The sequence below is a fragment of the Platichthys flesus genome, chromosome 12 (genome assembly GCF_949316205.1).
Source record: "Platichthys flesus chromosome 12, fPlaFle2.1, whole genome shotgun sequence".
NCBI classification, from domain to species: domain Eukaryota; kingdom Metazoa; phylum Chordata; class Actinopteri; order Pleuronectiformes; family Pleuronectidae; genus Platichthys; species Platichthys flesus.
In genome coordinates, this window is record NC_084956.1 from 18,062,374 (window position 1) to 18,078,050 (window position 15,677).

Below are 15,677 nucleotides of genomic sequence, written 5' to 3' on the forward strand. Positions count from 1 at the left end.
GTGTAATTACTATTCATCATAGGGGGAAAAAATTATTCTAAAGTCTACTAAAAGGCAGCCACTGTTGTGACACATAAACTTATTGATACTGTGCGTGTCCACTAGAGATATAATACACTCTGCTATCATTTTTCAATAATGGGCACAGTCAAAAAGTCACATGACACCAAGGATCCAGATAGACTCACTAGGTATCTTTCAAAAACAGCACAATTTTACGATAAAAGCCGTATTACTCTTGTGACTTGCTCTAAGGGGATTCAGAAAAATATACTACTCTCATAAAATCTAAAGTGTGTTTGGGTAATTTGAAAGAACTATGCAAGGATACATGTCTGAGAAATTACTGATTATAGATTTTAAGAACAAAGTACTGAAAGTGTTACACGTTCTACGTGATTTAGGACCATTTAAAGTACTCACCCTCCCTCACTCTCTGCCTCTTCTGAGCTCCGAGCCTCAGCTCTGGTGCTACTGATGGTGCCCACTGGTCTTTTCCTCCGTGTTGGCGTGGTCCTGTGCAGAGGGCTGGCTCGACGTGCTTCATCACGCCCCGTCAGCTCCTCCCTGACTTGTGCCTGCAGTGTAGGCAGAGCATTCTGCAAAGCCTTCATCTCATCCTTGAGCTCAGATACACACTGGTGCAGGGCCTCGAGGCGATCCAGCACCTGAGCCTGACCCATTGGCATGGAGTAGGGCCCTGCCAAAGAGGCTCTTCGTCGTGAGCTAAAGCCCTGGTAACACATCACAGCCAAACTGACACCAGCCACTCCAGCCAACGCTCCCAGAACCAGCACCTTGCCGTCTGCCAGAGCCATCCTGGGTCTCTGCAGAGATCATAAAGAAATAAAGTGTTTTAGGTCATTGATATCAAAAATATTCAGCTTAACAATGTTTGTCTTCTTTCCATTTGCTGAGGCTGAGAAAAATACATAAAACAGATAATATTTAACATGGATTTGACAGAGAAGACATTTTGGAGGATATAAAAAGAAAAAACTAAATGAAGTGCTAAAAAAATATATTGGAAAAAAAGCACAGGATTTAAAAAGACATATTTAAAAAGACCACCCTCATCTGATTTGCCATGGCCCAAAACAAATTAGCACCTTTCCCAGACCTCCCAGAGTACGGTGTTGATATGCATTGACTTTCTCACCAGCTGACTACAGAAGCACATGGGTATTTAGGTATCATAGTGAATGTTTCACTCTTTTCCCTACAGAAATCACTAACAATAAAGAGTTTCGTTTATTCACGATTTTAGCCATGATTTCTTGAATCACCTGCATGTTATGGAGATCGTGGACCAAAGCCTCAGATATCATAGGAAACACTATTCTCTATCTCTATTTGACTTGTGAACTGTTTAAGTCGTGACTCAAAACAGTCACCAATACATCATTGACGGCCAAAAGATATCGCGGGATAGATGTTGGAAGTAGCTGTACAGTGGGTATGACAGTCCTATTGATTGCGTCTCTTTTTTAAACCGTTTTTTTGTCAAAATAAAGAATTCCTGCTTAAATTTGTATGACTTTAACTTATTCATTTTCTATTTCTGCACATCATAGATAATGTTTCTTTTTCACAGCCTATGTTGTTGTCAGAAATAATAGCCTGGCTCCATAGCCTTTATGAAGTGGTGGGAAATGTACTGAATACCTTTGCTCAAGCTAAAGTAGCCTACATTTACTCATTATGGCAAATTAAGTCAAGTAAAAGGCCTAAAATAAGTTTACAGTTGTTAAAGTGTCTGAATGCGCCCCAGCTAAGTGATGTGCAGGTGCCATAGCCTCATGCCATAGCCACAACTTTCATACAAAAGTGGCGTCTCATTCAAAAATGCTGCAAATATTTTTACCTTTCATGGGTTTTATTTGCTTAAAAACTTTTTAATTTGCACATTTGTTAATGGTTTCATGATTGATATAAGCATGCATGACATAAGTTATGACTCTTAGACATGACCTATCACTAAAGATGCTTTGAAAACATCTAAATCTTGCGTTCTTGTTTTATTGATAGCTCTATAATTACAAAATAATTTTATGACACATTTATTGCATGTGCTGTCACTGTCTTATCTCACTGGAAACTTTACCTTTACAGAGCCTGTGAGTCTGTGCTCCTCGTTCTCTACAAGTAAACGTATCTGCTGTCGATAAAAGCCTTTGTAAGATACCTAAACTTTGTGACTTGTCAACAGGATGGTAAAGTTAATAACTCATGTTTATCATGGGCATCACAATAAGCATGACAAACTGGAGAGGCGTTAAATGAGAAGACATAGGATCCACATTTTTTGTTGCATTAACGTCAAGATTTCACAACCTCCTCCATGTAAATGTACACTGTAGAAAACCAGTGTCTAAAAGGCAACCTTAAGTAAATTCCACTTTATGTATTTAGGATAATTTTTATAGCCTGTAGTAAAAACCTGTTCTGACGATAAATTCATGTTGCACACAGAGAGATATTACATCCACACTGCAGGCAGTCTTAAATATCCAATATTTGCTTGTATGCTTCAGGATCCATCGTTTCAAGTTTCAAACACAAGTGTACAAAGCTTGAGGATTTTAAGATTCCTGATTCCAAGGCAACAAGTTGTATATAGTGACCATGTCACAACTCAAGGAGAAGGACAGGGACACACCAATGTGCAGCTTATCTCTTATCTGTGTTTATGCATCATGCTGCCTGCTTACATCCTCCAAATACAACTGTTGTTGTTGATTCAATCCAAGCGCACACTAACCAGCTGGTCAGTGGTTGGATCCCACTCGCTGAGCCCATAGATGCCCCTCAGACTGACGCCTGTGCCACTAGTTTGCAATTAATGTGTGATAGAGACAGCACCGCACATAGTACTGTATGAATATATATGGGTGTTAATGGGTAAAGGGCAAAACGAGGGGTCATCAAGACTAGAGATGTACAACAGGAGATAAATGATAGCTTTTCAATTCGATTCTGAAAGTTAGTCCAACCCATAGGCCAACAGGCTCTGTTGATGTTTATCTCAGCTTCAGGCACTCTGTGTTCTTATCCTGAGGCCTAACAAGAAAATCATTCACTTACACCATTTTCTTTAAAAGAACTGTTTATTATCTGACGCTGCAGTGTCTGTGATAGAAGATGTAGATAACTGGAAAGTTTCACAACTATCCCAGTTTAATATACTGTAGCAGTTCAAAACATTGAAGTTAAGAACATTTTGCACCATCCATATCTGCATTGGTGCCCTTTTTGCAAGTAAGGATGAGGATGAAGGAAGTTGTGTAAAAATTGGAAATTATATTAAAGTAATGTTTGATTTGGAATTAATCAAACATTACAAATAAAATTAACCAAATATATTAAAGTCAGTTGAAAATATACAAATATAAAGAAATTGATAAAAATTAAAACATTTTGATAATATTTTACAAGTTTTGATAAAATACAAAGTTTTTATGTGTTACATTACATATAAATATCAAGCTGTTTTGGACATAATTAAGTACATACAGTGCTAATTTTTTCTCAGAAGAGATTCATTGAATTAACAGACAAATACAAATTTTTATGGTTACACAAATCTATATTTTATTCATAATCGGTGGTTTAACTGTCCAGTTACCTACACATCTGACCTACCTTATGAAACCCTGTTTCCCTTGTTTGACAGTCACTGTCTTGTCAGACTCAGCATGTGTTTTATGATCTGAAACAAGAATTGTGACAATTACCAGATAAGTACTTCCACATTGTGTGTTGGAAAAAAATTGAAAAAATTCATAACATTATTCAAATTCAGTCTGTGTAATTGACATAAATAACATCAAATTAACTAAAGGTGAATGAGAGAAGGGGTCAAACTCAAACTACACCCATGTGTCCAACGTCTTGTGTTTGTTCAGTTGTTTCAATTGTCAGTTATTAGCTATCAATTTTACTTCCCTATTATCTCAAAACACAAGTTATACTGGCATTTACGGTCAGTTTAAAAGGAGGGTGTACATTTGTATATCCTTCCAGGGCCATTCTTAGTTGTGAAACTCACACTTACCTCTCTGTTGCAAACCGTGGAACAATTTTTCTTTAGCACGGCATCTGATGTCACATGGTTGTGATGATGATGATGCTTCTTGCAGCTGGTTTCTCTTAGCAAGAGTCCATTTTGAAAAGAACTGCTCACTTCTGCAGGTCCTACCCAAAAAAGATGCCAGCATCAGTGCAACGGTGATCATAATATGAAAATCTTCAGGAGGTGCATGATTAACGTCAAGATTTCACAACCTCCTCCATGTAAATGTACACTGTAGAAAACTAGTGTCTAAAAGGCAACCTTAAGTAAATAACACTTTATGTATTTAGGATAATTTTTATAGCCTGTAGTAAAAACCTGTTCTGACGATAAATTCATGTTGCACACAGAGAGATATTACATCCACACTGCAGGCAGTCTTAAATATCCAATATTTGCTTGTATGCTTCAGGATCCATCGTTTTTCAAACACAAGTGTACAAAGCTTGAGGATTTTAAGATTCCTGATTCCAAGGCAACAAGTTGTATATAGTGACCATGTCACAACTCAAGGAGAAGGACAGGGACACACCAATGTGCAGCTTATCTCTTATCTGTGTTTATGCATCATGCTGCCTGGTTACATCCTCCAAATACAACTGTTGTTGTTGATTCAATCCAAGCGCACACTAACCAGCTGGTCAGTGGTTGGATCCCACTCGCTGAGCCCAAAGATGCCCCTCAGCCTGACGCCTGTGCCACTAGTTTGCAATAAATGTGTGATAGAGACAGCACCGCACATAGTACTGTATGAATATATATGGGTGTTAATGGGTGAAGGGCAAAACGAGGGGTCATCAAGACTAGACATGTACAACAGGAGATAAATGATAGCTTTTCAATTCGATTCTGAAAGTTAGTTACAGTAAACATAACATTTAACTGTAGACTGTAGAAATTTGAATGTGTCATAGCAGGAAAAGGGCTGATAACATTGATGATGGGTCTCCCCTCTGCACCAGCGTTGCAAAGTACCAGGGCCCTGAAACTGAAGCAGCTACATGGAACCCAGCCTTAGTTCATGTTCTACCGTACACCAGAGCTTTTCAAACGGCAACATGTCAAAAATGACTGCAGCGAGAGGAAGCCAAAACAAAAACCATTCACACACTGTTGACAAGCAGCTGCTCTAAGAAGGGCTGCTCTGCCAGCTTAAATAATGGATCAACACGTCTCTAAGACGGCGTGTGAGCCAGCAGACACACTTTGTACACCATGACAGCATCATCCTCTATGTAAAGGCTGTCTTCATCCACACGACTGTTTCAATGAGCTGCCAGTGACCCTGCTGCTGCCACAACGCCAATGCTCACACCAACACACCGAGGCTAACACTGAAAAACAAAGTCACTCACCGAGGCTATGGACTCAAAACTGCTCTGACACAACACACGAGCACATAAGCTGTGTACGCGAGCTTGTTCTTTTTAAATACCAACACAACACACGAAGTTAGAGGCCTCACTGTGCAGCTAGCAGCCTCCTCTGTTGGCTGACAGCTCTGTCTAGTGCAACCGTCTAATGATTCCGGGGGGGATCAGACGCCACTATGAGGCGTTCCGGCAACGGGATCCTCAGCCACAAACTGCCGTTCAGTGGAAAACTGACTTTGAAGAGTTGTACTAAATATTAAATATATTCAAACTGGAACTAAGGACTTGATTGGTTACTCACAGTCTTGTCCACAACTGCAAATAGATGATTTTATTATTTTCATGTAACAAAACTAAAACAATAATGTAAGTAATGTCATAAAGATATTAGACATACATCTACCAAACTCATCAGACACAATTGTATAACCTATAATCGATGACTCTCAGTGTCATGCCTGACTATACCATAACCTGCATAAACTTATTTAGCCACAAATGTGATTATTCGATGAGCAGTAAAGATAAAATTCCACAAACACCTAGATTTACATGTACTATCACCAGGGACATAAAGTTTAGTGTGTGCAAGTTATGAATCTTTGATCCTGATTTAGTTTTTTAACTTGTAGATGGACATAAACTGTGTGATACATCTGTAAGAGGCTGCACTATCCCTTTCAGGTTCAGTATTAAGTTGCCAGTGTTACAATAATTTGACGTAGATGTATGAAATCTAGTGGTTTAACACGCTTGGTTCTTTTGCAACATAATTAGTTTCTTTGAGAGGAGCTTTCATCAGTCTTATCGGCAGAAAACGCTAGTGACTTATCTGGGGCCAAAGTTCGAAAAAGATTTACAGCAGTGCAAAGAGTTTGTTCTTAAAAAGTAACCTGGACATGCAACAAAAAAATTCTCTAAAGGGAGTTATATGTTGCAGTTTCCTTTTAAGCAGATAATTCCAACTCCATGTGCATCTGTTATAGCCCCATACTTATTTATGTCTGAGTAAACAGTATAATGACATTTTACATATTATATTTTAAATACACTTATTATACGGCTCGTAATCAAAATTCTATGATAAAGAGCTCAAATACTGACTCACCTTTTAAGACTTGCTCCTCTCCCAAGTGTGTCCCTCCAGTGGACTTGTATAGAGCGGGCAACAGGATTTAAGAAGTTAATAAACACATGTATTATCACAGCAACCTTGGACCTGCAGTCAGTGAACACAGAGCGGCCCTGGTAGATTTTTATTCAACTCTTGCTATTCAACACATGACATTTGGCTGCAGAGGAGCATTAGAATGGCTAACTAAATGTATGTTCGGTGTTCCAAATTTGCACATAGATAAAACGGTATGATCTTGTCTACATATCTGACGTATTTGTCAATTTTTTTACAGATCTATTTCTTTGCAAAAGATTTTTGTCAGCTGCTTGAGTTTTTACACTTTCTCATATTAATCAACAGATTAAAACTAAATTGTGATGACGTTTGTCTGTGGAAATTCACAGTCAACTATTTATCTATGGTTGTGCCTCTGGGAGGCCATCCCCTGCATTTACAGACTCCTCAAGACACACAAGGAAGGAGCCCCAGTCAGCCACTAGATGGAAGGGGTAGAGAACAGAGCCCTGAGCTCTTTCATATGAGCCACTCTCACTCATTGGTTCGGATACGTGGATGACAACCGGGTTAAAATTAAAACACACAAAGTGGAAGCCTTCACAAAACACATCGCTACAGTAGACAGCAACTTCAAGTTCACTCTGGAAGTCTGGCCTTCTTGGACTGTGCAGTGAATATTGAAGGTAATGGAAATGTCCACATTTAGGTAAATAGAAATCTACACAGAGGTCAATCTTTACTATTTGACTCACAAAACCCACTGGAGCATAAGTTGGAGTTATCAGAACCCGGCAAAGAGAAGGAACCAACATAAATCAAAAACGCAATTAAAACATGTGGTTATCCCAACTGGGCCTTTTCCAAAATTACAAAAAAGAGAAACAGAACAGAAAGGGAGGAAAACAAAGATCAACTGACCAGGGTTGTGATCACTTATGTTGCTGGAGTATCTGAAAAACTCAGAAGGATTTTCAACGAACACCACATCCCAGTACATATCAAGTCTACCGACAAACTGAGGCTTACAATCCCTTCACAAACGCATGGCACAGGAGAACCAGCTCATCAGGTCCGGACTGCATCCAAATGACCATGGACATTTATTTCAATGTAACACTGTCCACACTTTGGCCAGGGAAGACAAATGGTTTGAAAGTGGAATGAATGAAGTAATCTACGTCAAACTAGAGAAACCATCTCTGAACAGAGGAGGAGGTTTAAGACACTACCAATCAGCCACATACAATACAGTCTTTACATTCATCCCCAGGAAGTTTCACTACAATTCACACCTTTGGACCCATGACTCACGACCCACAAGTTAGATACCTGGGACTCCCAGCAGTCAGTTGGCCTCTTGGACAAGAGCTGTTACGTCTTAATGAAACTCAACCAAATCCAGATGACCTGTTTCTAGCACCTGGATAAATTGTGATGAGTAGTTTTGAAAAAATAAGTCAAATTAATTTATAAATTGATAAAAACCAAGAGCAGTGACTTTAAGAATGAGTAATTGTCTCTTTCTGCGGTGATCATGTGACTTTGCAGAGGCGTGTGATAGAAGGGTGTACTACCTTGGAAATAGGGGTAACTGGGAGTTCCCTTGCATAATACGATGTGTGGAACGCTACGTGCAGTTTCGGCCCTGCTCTCTGAGCACAGCATTGTTCCGTAGCCCACAGCCTGCATTCTGCCAACACAGAGAACAAAAAGCCCACCTGAAACCTGGAGGCATGGTGGTGTTTAAAAAAAAAATTGGCCAGCGGCTGTGGGTTGGCCCCACAGACGTAGACATGGCGATAAGGGAGGTGCATCCAGCCGTGGCCTTGCTCCCATCAGGTCAAAGCCATCAGATAAGGAGATATTGTCAACACTGTCGTTTTTATCCACCCACTACACATCTGCTTGAGCTACCATACCGCAGGGGAAGGAATAAAAACAGCCTCAGTTTTGCCTCTGTGAAGAGAAATAAGCCTATTACAGATGTCAAACAATACATGGGAGAAAAATCAGGGTGAAATAAGGCATCACTATCAGGACTGTACTGACAGACCACAGAGTGTGAAGCCCAATTGTTGCCTGTCAGTAATGCAGGAGTTCATGTATGAGCCGCCTGCCTCAGTGGGACAAAAGCAAACCCTGTTTACAGATTCATTCAGCCAGAAAGATTTGGCAAGTGTTGCATAACAAAATCTCACAGTTTTACTTAACTATATAAGGTTTGTAAAGAACTGGGGTAGTCCAACCCATAGGCCAACAGGCTCTGTTGATGTTTATCTCAGCTTCAGGCACTCGGTGTTCTTATCCTGAGGCCTAACAAGAAAATCATCAAGTACTTCATTCACTTACACCATTTTCTTTAAAAGAACTGTTTATTATCTGACGCTGCAGTGTCTGTGATAGGAGATGTAGATAACTGGAAAGTTTCACAACTATCCCAGTTTAATATACTGTAGCAGTTCAAAACATTGAAGTTAAGAACATTTTGCACAATCCATATCTGCATCGGTGCCCTTTTTGCAAGTAAGGATGAGGATGAAGGAAGTTGTGTAAAAATTGGTGATGATGCTTCTTGCAGCTGGTTTCTCTTTGCAAGAGTCCATTTTGAAAAGAACTGCTCACTTCTGCAGGTCCTACCCAAAAAAGATGCCAGCATCAGTGCACCGGTGATCATAATATGAAGATCTTCAGGAGGTGCATAGACAGTTTAAAAAACTTGAAGGTCACATCTGTTGTTTTTTTCACCATGAATATATTTCTTTCTTACCAACTTTTTCAATATTCCTTATTGTTATATATTTTCTCATTTCATATTTTATTATATTATGTTTAAATATAAATATGACTAGATTTTGTAGGGGAGAGCGGGGTAATGTGGGACATCGCGTAATGTGAGACACCCCCTTTATCTAGGCAACGGAATAACTTTGTGGTGATGTGACCATAATGTTTTCAAGCCCCTCTCACACCCCCCTTGCCATGAAGGAGAAGTTGGTGCTGGTTCTGTGGTAAGTATGTTTTACCCTGTTGGGGGATATTCTTGTATTATTCTTTTATTACTTTTGGTCAGATTGCTCTCATTGGCTTTTTTGTATTAATAAATTGTCTCTGGCCCATATACCAAAGGTTCCCTACCTGTGGAATATCATATACATACTGTATATGCTCATTCCAATACATATAACCCAAATGTTATTTTTAGTTATTAAGCTATAACAGTGTGGTTCAGTGGGCCATTAAACTGGATGACACATAGCATCAGAAATGTTTTTGCTCTTTTGATTCAACTAGCTCTTTGAGTACAGACTGCCTTACGTTGCCTCACTGATCATGAACTATGTTGAGTGCACTTTCACACTCATCAGCTACAACCTAGCACAGCTCAAAGAGTGATTAGAGTGACAGAGTGGTGACCACTGGTGAATACTGGGAAAGTCCGAAGGCAGGAAGATTACATCAGGAACGTCTTGGTTAACGACCTCTTCCTTCCTCTCTGTCCTCCTCTGCATGTATAATTAGTCATGTCATCAGAAATGATGCATTCCTCCAAAAGGAGATAGACATCATTTACACAACTCGCAGATCTTTGTCCCTCACAATAAAAAGGAAAGTTGAAACTGGAACATTTGGTGAAAGCACAAGGTTGCCTAACAGTAAAAACAAGAAAAAACAACACAAACACATTCCTTGAACTTTGGTCAGGCCCCCCAAGTCCTCTGCCACTAAGTCAACACACCAGCTTATACAATTTATCTTATCTGAGATATATCAGTGTTCTCACATCATTTAGTTATAAACACATTTTTGAGGTAAACTCAATGAAGCCCACCTTAATGACCTCTCATCATCATTCTTCAGCATTTAAGTCCTGATGGGCCACATACTGAAAGACACTTTTTTGTTGCAAACACAGCATGACCACCAGGTGGCGACTAAAGAATAAGTATTGAGATCCTCCTGTGGGGATGAGGTGAGGCTGAGGAGCACAGGTGGGATTTAAAACATTATGCACTACAAGCAGAGATATTGCTCATCATTCTTCTCAGCATATTCTGCATCATTTGCTCCAGCAGTCATCAGCATCGGCCAAGCCACAATAGCTCCTTGTGGTTTGGGGTGGAATAAACAAAAGATCAAGATAATCTGCTTTTAAACACAGTCTATGTTTGTCAGTGGTACCAGACATATTACCCGGGCTGCATTGCTGTGTATGAAGGTGAGGAAAGCCTGAGTCATGTCTATAAGGGTAGTTGTAATACGTCTGCTCTGCTCTGGCATAATTCACTATTGCCAAACAAGACTCATTGATTCAGGGGGTGCGGTCAGAAACATAGGAACTAATATAGGAATAATAGGAATACTATTCAACAGAAGCATCAGTCTACTGTATAACTGATCAATAACAATTACAAATTGTATTTAAAGAGAAGTTGTATGTCTTCCAAGACACTCAAACTCCTTTTGAAATGTGTGTTTAACATCGTTGATGGTTCTTAAAGGTTACTTTAGCCAATAAATCAAACAGATCCTTTTGACCTTACTGGGCCTCTTAACTAAGTCCTAGCAATTAACCAAGAGCTCAGATCGATGAGAGGAGAGCTGCTGTTAGTAAGTGTTACTGATGGATGTGTTAGATTAAAAGAGAGGTTACTCAGTTGAAGCGGGATAGGCCTTTAGATGTCGGCAGTTACAATGTAGGTGTGCTTCCTCGCCACCAGCTTCATCAGTCTTATAAGAATGATATTCTCTAGGGCCATAGGCTCTAACCCTTTTAAAAAGAGAGCTGGTCCTGGAACCCTGAAGTAAATAGTAACAAATATTAATCAGAAATAAGATTACAAGGCTTGAGCTATGGTCGAACTTACAGGCACAATGGTCATTTGAGCTAAATGCTAATGTCAGTAATTAGTGCCAGACACAAAGTAGGGCTGATGCTGATGGATATAATTCATGATGATTAGTGGTATATTTTAAAGATCTACTTAACAATGTACCTCATTTGAGTTCTGTGACCATTGAATGTGAGCACAAATCTATCAAATAACTGTGAGATATTCTCTGGACCAAAGTGGTTGAACAACATATCAATGCCTCACAACACAGCAGATGTGTGCAACACATCTGCTTAAAGTCTATGTTCACAATACCAGTTGCAACTTACAAAAAACATAAACTTAAAAACAGCGAGAGAAAAACAAGCAGCTCAGAGTCTGCAGCCTCAGGAGATGCTGCTGCAGAACATCCTAAAGCTTCAAAGAGACGCCGGTTGTGTTCGCCCTCTCTTCATTTTCTTTTGATCAATGTTGACTGATTTCTCAAAGGGGGGAACCAGTGTCCAGCAAATAAAAGTGAATTCACTCATAGACTGAGAAATACTGTCTGTACTATAAGCTGTCACATTTTAATTCGCGTCAGTGAAATATCTTTTTCCATTCTGAAGGGGGGTACAATGTAGGAGGTAAGTCTCCTGTAAGCAGAACTGACTGACCTCTTGAGAACAGGCGAGGGTGAAGTCATTCTCATAAAGCAAACTTCGGTGAGGTTGTGTCATCAAGTTACTGAAAGTTCAGTAGGAGGTTTAGAAGATGCTTTATTGTCCATGACACAATGAAGTGCTTCAGCTTCCAGCACAGACTTGTATTGTCTGTGAGCGCTGAGGCCTCACAGAGGAAACAGTTGTGTTCTTTTCGAAAACACGAGACGGTCAAAGATGCAGGAAGAATTACGAGGATTTTGAAATCTAACATTTCTTGGAAGCGCAACTGAATAAATCTGCGTGTTGATGTATGGAAGATTTCAAACATTGCCGCTCATGACGGGACAGGTATTAAACTTGTTCCTTTATCTTCAATTTTGTTGTAATATTATACTGTACTGTATCATTTATCATTGCAAATGTAATGCTAATAAACAGTGTACACGGATGTTGCCATTGTGGGGTGATTTATGAGATAGGATTAAAAAAACTATGCTACAGTTTGGTCATATGAGGCAACAGCACAACTAAGAATTATAAAAGTTGCCACGTAGGATCCACCAATAAATTACAAGACACTTGATAAGAATAATTTCACCATCAAACCCAACATTGCAAAATAATTACATTGTCCCACTGACACACTATCATCCAACTCACATACCACATTGAATAGTGGCACTTTGGCAGGCCGCTCCTGATGTTAGTCAGATCTCGGCCACAAGTAAACCACAGCAATGCCACATGTTAACTAAAGGTTCAAAATGTGGCCTGAATTAGTTGTGTGCTATTTGGGCCATATTCAGCATTAACCACATTGGCCGCTTTAGGTTCACATCCATTATCACCTTGCCTAAAACACTGCACGTTTTCCAAAAAAGGCTCACATTTGTTTTGGGATATTTGGCCCACATTTGCTGTTTTAGATGTGGGCAACTTAACTCACATCATTGTGCGGGCCACAAGGTCAGAAGTGTTTCATTATTGCCTGACATCTGTAGGTTTTCTGGGGTGGCCCCAATAAGGAGAAACATAAAATAGTGAAAACTAGAAAGAGAAAAACTGTTGAAGACCAGGATGAGAAACAAAAGTGAAGTCACCAGTGATTTTGCTGCTGGATAAGAATGTTGTTTTTAATGTAATCTATGAAGCACATTTAAAACATCCACAGTGCTTGACAATAAATAATAACAAAGAGAAATACAAAAAATGAAATACAAAGGATACCCTCAAAGGATAAATGCTTAATGCTTATTAAAAATAAAACACCCACAACACCTTTTCCCATGCACAATCAAAAGAGACTTAAACAATTAATCTATTTTCATACTCTAAAACAATACTTCACAGTTACAATATTATCAAAATCAAGCCACTTATTTTATGTTTTAACGTATTTGTTGTGCATTTTGCGTTTATCGAAAGGACAGCATAAGCATGACATATTGAGAGACTGTGTGGAAGACATGTTGCAAAGGGACGGGTCAGAATCGAACCTGCGGCTCCTACAGAAGATATATAGGGCGCCCACTACCTCACCAGGCTTTAAACAAACTTTATGTTAAGACAAATCTTGTTCCTTGTTCAACTTAGATCTACCAAATTTGCAATAGTTGCATTTCATTGCAACAAAGGTACTAATAGTTTGTGTACTGACATTTGGTTTCATTTCCTGATAATAAGATTTAGATAAACTGGCTAATCTATTGATTTAGTCACTTGCTTTTGGATTACCTTGTCCAGTCCGATTTAATTGTTGTGATATTGCCATACATGCCAGATCTTAGCACTGCTTGTGGTTAGTAATGATATCGTAACTGATAGAAGAGACAGCCAAAACAACAAAGGGTGAAATCCAAGTTATAATAAACTGAAATTTTGCTTTAAACATGCTGAACTGCTGATGCTGATGCCAACACATTGTAAACAGCAGCGGGATGTCTTTGTCTTGGCGATGCCGCAGTCCCGTAAATCAGCTGAATAAACAGTGGCACAGCACACGGTAAACAATGCATAATCTCCCCCCCTCGTCCGAAGCTTCAATTTCCCATGTTTTTCTCTCTCAGGCTTTATTTGTGCGGTTGCCGAGTGAAAGCCACCACAGTGGCAGAGAGGCCCAGAATAGCCGAGGGTGGGGAGAGCCAACCGACTTGCATGTGGGCTGCTGAGCTGTGAGCTCTGTAGTGTCTCTAAACCATCCGCTGGCCGGTGGAATGGAGGCTGCTTCCTCATGCATGCCAGTGGTCAGAGCCGGGCATACACACCCTCAACTATTTCTGTCCTCTTCTTTTGCTCTTTCTTTTTTTTTTTTCATTCTCTCTTTTCCTCTCTCTTTTCTCTTTTTCTTTCTCCTGTTTTCTCATATATAGCTGCCTCTTGGAGTTATAAGAATTTGGAAATGCAGTGCAGGCATACAGAGAGGTGAAAGTTATGGAGAGAACAGTAGTTTGAGAAGGAAAATAGTTAAATTATATCCCTCTCCTCTGATTTCCACTATGTAATTATCCTATATATATGTATCCTAAAATACATACAAGTAAACCTGAATACATATCTTACTCTACTCCTCAATTCCCACTTTTACTATTTTTATAATTTAGTTTAGAGTTTTAAGATTGCAAAGGATTTTGACTTGTTTGTGCCACACACGGTCCGGTTTGAACCGTGCATGTTTTATGTATTTTTGGCTGCAGTGCTGTAACATAATACTGGTGACACAAGAATACGCATCTATTTTTTTCCTCTTGTCGTAAACCGCTGAGAGGAAGGAAATGCTCAATTAGAAATGGCAGTCATAATATATGCAATCATTTAAATGGATGATGCTATTTCTGCATTTTAAAATGCCAGCAGTACGGGAAAAAGGATAAACACGCCCCATGGTGCTGTTAATCAGTGCAAAATGCGATTTTTAACGATAACACCGACATTCCTGGGGCGTTACTGCAGCCGATCACACAATTATGTTGCGCTGATAAAGTCCAATTCAATGACTAATGAATGTTTAGCTACCTCCAGGCAGGGCAGTTAAATCTGAGAGAAATGTGCTGCATTCCTTTTGTTTAGAATCCAAATGTGTCGGTGAACTGCGCCGCTGGGAAATATAAATTCAAAACAATGTAATGACAGCCTTTAGGGGAACTCTTCAGTCATGTACAGAGGGGTTATTGTTTTAAGGGAGGCCTTAAGTTAACATTTGTTATTCTCCGACTTTCTTTGCAGACTTAAATGTGCAGTGTTCAGCAACACAAAGGACCATATGAGTGAAATATTGCTTGTTTGTCCAGAGGCATTCCAGGCACCTGGTGAAGCACAGACACACACACACACACACAAACACACACTCACTGAAGAAGAATGCTTCCAACAAACACTGTATAAAACTTAACTTGCTGCTGTATCTCCCACTCAAATACCCTCACTCCCTCTGTCTCCCCCACTGTCACACTTGGAAACATGCCAGCTAGGCCTACTGTATTTCTCACTGTGTTTTACACACACGACACGCTGGAGAGGCCCACTGTTTATGGTTAAGTGACGTGAACGTATATATATAGACTTCATATAGCACGCACTCTCAAATCCAACACATTTTAACCCAGAGATGCAAATAAATCATCC

At 39.6% G+C, this 15,677-nt stretch overlaps 1 protein-coding gene across 8 annotated transcripts in view; it reads right to left on the reverse strand.

The window, feature by feature from the left end:
- LOC133966752 (regulator of microtubule dynamics protein 2) overlaps positions 1 to 6,700 on the reverse strand; it is a 33,998-nt gene extending 27,298 nt beyond the window's left edge. Inside the window, exons 1-4 of one of the 8 annotated variants that reach the window (XM_062401793.1) lie at positions 6,554 to 6,700; positions 4,055 to 4,194; positions 3,643 to 3,709; positions 424 to 827 (exon numbers count right to left, since the gene is read on the reverse strand). In XM_062401793.1, the coding sequence (XP_062257777.1) occupies positions 424 to 818 (395 nt within the window). In that variant the 5' untranslated portion in view covers positions 819 to 827; positions 3,643 to 3,709; positions 4,055 to 4,194; positions 6,554 to 6,700. Of the gene's footprint in view, positions 1 to 423; positions 828 to 3,642; positions 3,710 to 4,054; positions 4,195 to 5,427; positions 5,564 to 6,553 lie in introns of those variants that run through there. The other 7 variants (XM_062401796.1, XM_062401795.1, XM_062401797.1 and 4 more) reach the window with 7 other exon arrangements.
- Between the last annotated feature and the right edge of the window lie 8,977 nt (positions 6,701 to 15,677).